General features: G+C 38.8%; 1 protein-coding gene across 1 annotated transcript; it reads left to right on the forward strand.

The window, feature by feature from the left end:
- Positions 1–1,472: 1,472 nt before the first annotated feature.
- Positions 1,473–7,676, forward strand: LOC110487915 (cysteine-rich venom protein TEL1). Its single transcript, XM_021559836.2, has 9 exons — positions 1,473–1,530; positions 1,855–1,950; positions 2,111–2,114; positions 3,606–3,706; positions 3,916–4,006; positions 4,335–4,477; positions 6,412–6,500; positions 6,624–6,706; positions 6,893–7,676. Exons 2-9 carry the CDS (start codon positions 1,891–1,893, stop codon positions 7,018–7,020), a joined length of 699 nt encoding a protein of 232 aa, XP_021415511.2. The 5' UTR covers positions 1,473–1,530; positions 1,855–1,890; the 3' UTR covers positions 7,021–7,676.
- The last annotated feature ends 1,261 nt before the right edge of the window (positions 7,677–8,937 follow it).

Below are 8,937 nucleotides of genomic sequence, written 5' to 3' on the forward strand. Positions count from 1 at the left end.
TATGACCAACAGATGCATATCTGTATTCCCAGACATGTGAAATCCATAGACTAGGGCCTAATGAATTTCTTTCAATTGACTGATTTCCCTATATGAACTGTTACTCAGTAAAATCTTTGTAATTGTTGAATGTTGCATTTGTACTTTATTTGGTATTTTTTAGGTCAGAGAGCATGTATTGTATTTGCTGCACCCAAAAATGTATAGTATGTAGAGAGCAACACCCAGTTAAATATACAAACATCACAGGCGTTCTTGACAGGTTAATGATGGTAAACGTGATATGACATTGAAAGACATGACCTGGGTGCTTGGTTTCAGCATATTCTCTCATTGCATTTTAAGTGTGTTGCAGATTTTTAAAAAAAACTATTCTCATAAATGTACCTACCCACTTTCTATGTGCCCTCTAGACATACTGAATTTCAGCCTTTTAGGGATAGAGGGAATCGGATTGGAAAAAACGAATTACACCTTGACTATGACAGACATTTGTTTATTAGCAATGATACACAGTCAATTCAGTGATTTATTGGTTTATTAATCAAAGTTAACGAGATCTTGATATAAAGTCAAGTCATTAGCATAATCAAATAATCTTATTGAGGGTGGCAGGTAGCCTAGTGGTTACAGCATTAGGCCAGTAACTGAAAGGTTTCTGGAATGAGTCCCCGAGTTGATAAGGTAAAAATCTGTCGTCCTGAGCAAGGCAGTTAACCCACTGTTCCCTGGGTGCCGTGGATGTTGATTAAGGCATCCCCCCACATTTTTGGTTGATTTAAATGCGGAAGGCATTCAGTTCTGCAACTGACTAGGTTTCCACTTTATTTGTTAGGGACCTTTCTGAACACCCAAAGTCACCTTGCATCATGATAAGGTGTACAAAATGATTTCCAATTGTATTATGTCAGTTGCCAACAAGTCATGCATTCCATTTTTAAAGAAATGCCTCTGACCTCAGAGCAGATAGTTATTATGCAAAGGATAAATCCTTCTGTTAACTGAATTTATACAACAGGATTTGGTCATACACACTAAACAGTCATTATTGTGACCCAGACACATTGACTAGGCAGACCCCACAGGCAAAGTCTTCAAAGGCTAATTAATCTGACTGACAAAAGTGCAAGCTAGAACAAACTCAAGGAAGACTATTTGCTCCCTAATTGGTGTATCATTCCAAACAAAGAAATGCATCCACTCATATGCAGTCAACGCCATCCATAATTGTTATTTTATTTACACTAGTATTTACAGAGCGCTTCTCCTTTCTTTGTGGAGGGCTGCAGAGTGGAGAAACTACACCCCATGCGCTTACAAATTCATATTTACCTCTGTCAGCTTCTCAATGCTGGTTTCTGGATGCATTGTTGTTCTGCATCTATTGTGTAATATTGACAGCCTCTGCATCATTAGTAGTGAAAAAAAAGGTGAGCCTACCACAGTCACGAATGTAGCCCGGCGTTGGCCCTATAAAAGGAAAAAGAACAGCACCGAGCGCCACTCAACCTCTTGAAGACCCATGAGCAGGTAAGCCTCTTCGCTCTGCAAGAATTACAGATCTTTGCAGCATTAACTATTCGAGAACATGCAAGTTAAAATATGAATTCATCAGTCTCCGTGATGTGCAAAGGCTAGTCTCTTGATTCTCAAAGGATTGCCTATTTTCATTGTTTAGTGCATTTTTCGCTTATGGCTATCAATGTGAATATGTTAGTGAGAAAAGACAAAAGTTGGTGTTAAAATACAGTAACAAAAATGCAATAAATACTTTCATACAGTTGTGCAAAGGTTCTGACAACAGGTCAACTAAGGCAAGGTACTCCATTCTGATCATGTGGATTCTTATTCTAGATAGGTGCAGTGTCTCTCTCCCGGATTTCAGACACAATGTTTGCGTTATTGGTTTGCATCCTGACACTGCATGACGTGTACTCTGCGTGCAATGTGGTAAGTACTCCTACTAATTACTGAAAAGAAAACCACATATGTAATATGGAACAGTACATTAGATGTGAGGCCAATTGCATGTTAAAGTATTTATGAAAGGTCTGACTCTGAAAGCTTTTCATTCTTTCCCTTGGGCCATCTCCTACTGCTGTGCCCACAGTCACGTAAGTACAATGCCTTGCGGACATTCTAACACAGTGTCCAGTGTCTACACACCCCTTGCTGCCGTAACATTTAAAAAGCGATTCATTTTCATATGTTCCACAACAGAGCCACACGACCGACTCCAGATTTTAAAAGTGAAAGACAGTTGTAGAACATTCTCCAAATCAATTCTAAATTAAATGAAAATGTCTTGATTGCATATGTCTTGACATCCCAGAGTTCATACTTGGTTGAAGCACCTTTGGCAGCCCTTAAAAGCATTGAATCATTTTGAATAAGATTCGACCAACTTCGCACAACGCGGCAACATGTATTCATTGTTTTGTCAGAATTGCTAAAGCTCAGTAATTTTGGCTGGGAATCATTGATGGACAGCAATATTCAAACCTTTTTTAAGGAGATTTAATTCAGGATTGAGACTGGACCATTCAGGAACAAGTAAACACCTATTGGAAAGCCATTCAGGCGTGTCTTTGGCATTAAAATAGTTATAATTTTCCTGTAGAAAAAAAAACTACCTCAGGGTTAGTATTATGGTGGCAGATTCATGTTTTGGTAAAGCTTGTCATCGGCAGGGACAGGGGAGTTTGTCAATTTCAAAATAAATATGAAAGCCGCAAAGCCCAGGTAAATATTGACCAAAAAATCCCCTCCTCAGTCTTCTGAAAACCCTGGGATAGAGTTGTATTTTTCAGTGAGACAATTATACCTAACCTTATGTCAAAGACACACCCGAATGGATTTCCAAAAGGTGTTGTGTCGCCGAGTGGTCTGGACTCAGTCCTGACATAAATTTGCTTGAAAAGAGGTTTCAAATATGCTTTCCATCAATGATACCCAACCAAATTTACTGCGCTTGAGCAATTCTGACAAAAAATAATTGGCATATGCTGCCCTAAGAGTTGTGCACAGTCGGTAGAATGTTATACTAAATGATTTACATCTGTAATGGCTGCTCCACCAAGTATTAACTCTGGGGTGTGAAGACATAAGCAAAAACAAAACATCTTTGTTTTTTTTGTTGTAGTGTGTTTACATTTTCTATAACTTAATTTTACTTCAGAAAGGTGGAGTAGGTTGAGTAGATCTGTACTGTAGGAGAACACCCCCCCCCCCCCCCCCCCCCCTGCAATTAATCCCTTTCAATTTCATGCAGCAAAACGTGAAGACTTTGCAAACGGTGTGCACTTTCACTATCCTCTACCAACATGATTCTAAACTATTTAAACTGGATTTAGTCATTACACACAATGTTTAATTCATCACGTGCTGTTTTTCAAAAGAAAGTGGATTGATTTGGGACTCATAATCAAGATGTTGGAAAATACATTAGGAGCAAATAGTTGCTTTGTATTATGGTTTAGTGAAGAATTTACCTGTGGGGTTAGTAATGTGCATATAATCCCACAATATAATATGTGTGTGTGTGTGTGTGTGTGTGTGTGTGTGTGTGTGTGTGTGTGTGTGTGTGTGTGTGTGTGTGTGTGTAGAAATGTGCCCAGACAGCACAGTAGTTCAGACTGAGATCCTTAACCAGCACAACGCCTTCCGGAGAGCGGTTACGCCAACTGCTAGAGACATGCTCAAGATGGTACGCTTTCATGATTCATATACTTTCCATCAGTAACAACCTCAGAATCAATGTTTCCAACATAGTATTCCCCAAAATCCACCGTAAAGAGTATAATCCCTGATATGTAATTCATAGAGCAGCCCTATGGTATACTCCTTGGACACTAGAATGTGGATGGCAGTCTTGTGGATGGCATTATTCTAGAGTTTTTTGTATCTGATCTGCAGAACTGGAGCGAGGAGGCAGCGGCCAGTGCTCAGGCTTGGGTTGACACCTGCTCCATGACTCATGGCCCACCCAGCAGTCGCATGCTTGGCGGTACGTTTTCCCCTTTGTCTCTCCTTGACATCTCCTGTTCGTCCCCTGCTGTAGAGCAAACTAAGACAAATATATTTGATTGGTTCATGCAACTCAAGACTTTCGCTGCAATGGTATCAATGTGAGCGCAATCTTAAGCTGAAATATATTTGGAATGTCATGATTTCTTATCACCAGTGACTATGGTAACTTACCTGGTATCTTATATTTGTTGACATCTTATATCCTGCATTCAAATACATTTTCGTCAATTGTTCCAGTTTGATTTCATTGTTACCCACCGACAGTATGTAGCAAACTTTTCCATGCATGCTTTACTTATGAACAGACTATGAAATGGGTGAGAACCTGTTCATGTCCTCCGCTTCGAGGAATTGGACTCAAATCGTTACAGCCTGGCACAGTGAGGTCAGAGATTACTCCTATCCCAATGGATCTATCAATGGTAAACCCATCGGCCACTACACACAGGTAATATTCATCTTATGTGCAGATACATTATGACATGAAGTGCCTTCAGAAAGTATTCAGACACCTTGACATTTTTCACATTGTTGTTAGCCTTATTCTAAAATGGATTAAATAAAACAACTTCCTCCACACACAATACCCCATCATGACTAAGCGAAAACTTTTGCACATTTATTAAAAACAAAAAACAGAAATACCTTATTTGAATAAGTATTCAGACCCTTTGCTATGAGACTTGAAAACAGGATGCACCTGAGCTCAATTTTCATTGATCATCCTTGAGATGTTTCTACAACTTGATTGGAGTCCACCTGTGGTAAATTCAATTGATTGGACATGATTTGGAAAGGCACACACCTGTCTATATAAGGTCCCACAGTTGACAGTGCATGTCAGAGTAAAAACCAAGCCATTAGGTCAAAGGAATTGTCTGAGAGCCCCGAGACAGGATTGTGTCAAGGCACAGATCTGGGGAAGGGTACCAAAAAATGTCTGCAGGTCCCCAAGAACACAGTGGCCTCCATCATTCTTAAATGGAAGAAGTTCGGAACCACCAAGACTCCTCCTAGATCTCTCCACCCGGCCAAACTGAGCAATCAGGGGAGAAGGGCCATGGTCAGAGAGGTGACCAAGAACCTGATGGTCACTCTGACAGAGCTCCAGAGTTCCTCTGTGGAGATGGGAGAACCTTCCAGAAGGACAACTATCTCTGCAGCACTCCACCAATAAGGCCTTTATGGTAGAGTGGCCAGACAGAGGCCACTCCTCAATAAAAAGACACATGAAAGCCCGCTATGAGTTTTCCAAAAGGCACCTAAAGGACTCTCAGACCATGAGAAACAAGATTCTCTGGTCTGATGAAACCAAGATTGAACTATTTGGCCTGAATGCCTAGCGTCACATCTGGAGGAAAACTGGCACTATCCATACGGTGAAGCATGGTGGTGGTGTCAGCATCATGCTGTGATTATGTTTTTCAGTGGCAGGGACTGGGAGATTAGTCAGGATCGAGGAAAGATGAACGGAGCAAAGTACAATGGGATCCTTGATGAAAGCCTGCTCCAGAGCGCTCAGGACCTCAGACTGGAGCAAAGGTTCACCTTCCAACAGGACAACAACCCTAAGCACACCGATAGAGAAATAAACATACCCTCTGAACAGATTCGACCACACCCAAAACAGAGTGCACACCAACAACACTATGCAGTCTTAACACTGGACCTTTAGGTACAAAAGGACCCACAATGGACTATGTTGTATTTTTATACATTTTACATGTCCACCACTAATTAGGGTCAGATAGGAAACACACACCAAAACTACAGTTCATATTCTGTCACATACATTTTCAGAGATATTTAATTGCATATACTTGTTGACACCAAAGGAGTATACTTACAAAATAGATTACTAACTCATTGACATTTATTTTGGTAGCAATTTCAGTCATTGTATTGTACATACACTGAGTATACCAAACATTCCTAATATTGAGTTGCCCCCCCCACAAACTGGTGCATCTGGCACCTACTACCATAGCCCATTCAAAGACTCTTTCCCATTCACCCTCTGAATGGCACACATACACAATCCATGTCTCAATTGTCTCAGGGCTTAAAAATCTTTCTTTAACCGGTCTCCTTCCCTTCATCTACGCTGATTGAAGCGGATTTAACAAGTGACATGAATAAGGGATCATAGCTTTCACCTGGATTCACCTGGTCAGTCTATGTCATGGAAAGAGCAGGTGTTCTTCGTTCTTAACATTTTGTATACCGGTACTGTATATTGTTATGGACCATTAATTTACACCTGCAATAACATCTGCTAAATATGTTCATGTGACCAAGAGGTGCGTAGTTACCGACAAGTGTCATTATGGATATTTGCCAATGAAACTCTGATAACACTAAACTGCGTTTCCTTTCATATAGGTGGTTTGGAACAGTTCGTACAAGGTTGGCTGTGGTGTGGCCTTGTGTCCTGGCTCAGTCTACTTCTATGGATGCCAATACTACAGAGCGTATGTTGCACCAATCACACCCAAAATGCACCTAACACCTGTGTACAATTTCACCCTATTTACTGTAACTGGTAGTGGAAGGCAGGCATCATCCGGGAATCATTTCAATACTTTGGTTAACAGGGGAAACTACAAAGGAGTGGCTCCATACAAGGAAGGAGCCACATGTGCTGACTGCCCCAACTCCTGCGAAAATAAGCTTTGCAGTAAGTACCAGACAGGATGAAAACACATGCCTGCCGTCTAAAATCTTACCAATATGACTCAGCAATGTTAGTGATGCCTTTTAAAAACATGTTCACACACGGGTTCAATGTACAATAATCACCAAATGTAAACTGTCAATATACAATGAATTGACTGCCAATGTTTCTTCTCATGTGTCATTTCAGCCAATCCCTGTCCTTACGTAAACAAGTATGCCAACTGTGCCGCCATGAAAAAGCAGGCCGGGTGCAGCAATTCTTTGGTGTACGCCTGGTGTCCCGCCCTCTGCCTGTGCACCTCCAAAATAACCTAAAACCACCAGGCCTCTTCAAAATGGTCCACTGAAAGATAACTTTGAATGATTCCTCTGTTGTTTCCTTGTCTATGAGAAGAAAAAAAAAAAACATATACACCTGGTTGATCGATCTACTGTACTTCTGGTGAAGTCAGTTCATTTGAAAAATACTAACTGTCACTAATAATTTCTTAATTATCACTGTAGGTCTAAGGTACAGTTAAAACCTTAAAACATTATTCTTATTCTGGGGGTAACATAAGGTGTCTAACCTATAGTAACTAATGATAGTTGGAAGCAGAGCAATTTATTTTGTTCCCTTTCATTGATTTCAATGTCTTCATACCAATTTGACCTCCCAAAAAATCCGTATTTGATTTGCATGCAAGTTGAATAAGAATATCTTCTACATTTTGAGAAGGCAATATTTCCATCAGTTACTGTAACAGTGAACATTTTGATACTTAAATTTCTGCAAAAAAACTACACAGTAATGTGGTTATACAGAACAGTAATACCTCAACACATTTAACTTTAAGTTGAATCAGGACATTATTTGATGTTTGATGAAATGCAAGGAATGCTGCTCGTAATTTTCTCTATCAAAATTTTCACGTGACAGCATTATATAACCCTTATTATTTTCCTCAATCACATTAAACGATCATGAAGATGAATTCATGGACTCTGTGTTAATGGTTTTACAACCCCCAAAGCGCAACATGTTCTTATGATTTTAAATGGGAAACTGGGGTGATGGAAATAGATCCAAAGGCCACAGTAACAGGTCACTATCAGATAGTCAGTGTCACCACCAGATGCCTCTGTTGTACAACAGTCAATTCTGTATCAGAATAACTATCTGCAGGCTTGATACACACCGTCCCTTCTCATGTCCCTTACAACATCCTGGAACTGATCAATATGTATTTTTAACAATTGATTTATGTGAACTAATCCTTAATCAGAAACAAGACACATGACTTTAATAAGAATCCTGAGATTCTTGGCAACACAATCCTGGCAACACAAGGTGGAACTGGCACACTGATATAGAGGTAAGGTATTCCGCAGTATGTTTAAGGTCTGGAAATTGATGCAAAAAGGTTACATTTAACTGTTTATGGTCATGTCTCATGTGTAGGCTACATAGACTTCAGCAATGCATACCCTCCTGCACATAAACTCAGACATGGTTAACTTTGACTAAAATATTAGAATGTAAACTGTAAGGATCCTTTTTAAATAGCTAAAGAGAATAAGAGCTGCTACAAGCAAAACAATGAATTATACTGTTATCTGTTTCAATAACTATAGGCTATGCTATTGAAGGAACATATAGTTTTCTGTTGATAATTTACATAAATACAGTATATTGATAACGTCTCAGATTTACATTTTTCAGACTGTAAAATGCTATATTTTTTACCCAGGAAATCATTTGGATTGACACAATCTAGCATCTTGAATTAAATCCAAGATCTTAACATTTGCTGATTAACATCCCATGCGAAAAATATGTAATATTTTAATATATTACAAGTATACTTAAATATACAAAAAAATATAATAATATACATCAAATACGAGATTTTTCTCTTGTATATCCTAAGTATACTATAAATATAATATCATTACACTTATCATTACACCTTTATTAAAAGTGTACTTTAAATGAATTGTTTTTAAGCTTTTAGTATACTATAAATATACTATTGTCAACCTTCAATACACTTATTCAAAATATAGTTTAAATTAATTGTTTTTCAGTCTTTTAGTATACTATATGTTCACTATCTTTAAACTTAAACACACTCATTAAAACTGTACTTCAATTTGAAACGCTTGAATTGTAATTTTAGTATATTAATTCAAAATACACTTGGTTGTTTTTAAATTGAAGCATTGATTTGACTTAAAAGACACACCCTCGTC

This window comes from Oncorhynchus mykiss, chromosome 2 (assembly GCF_013265735.2).
Source record: "Oncorhynchus mykiss isolate Arlee chromosome 2, USDA_OmykA_1.1, whole genome shotgun sequence".
Classification (NCBI taxonomy): domain Eukaryota; kingdom Metazoa; phylum Chordata; class Actinopteri; order Salmoniformes; family Salmonidae; genus Oncorhynchus; species Oncorhynchus mykiss.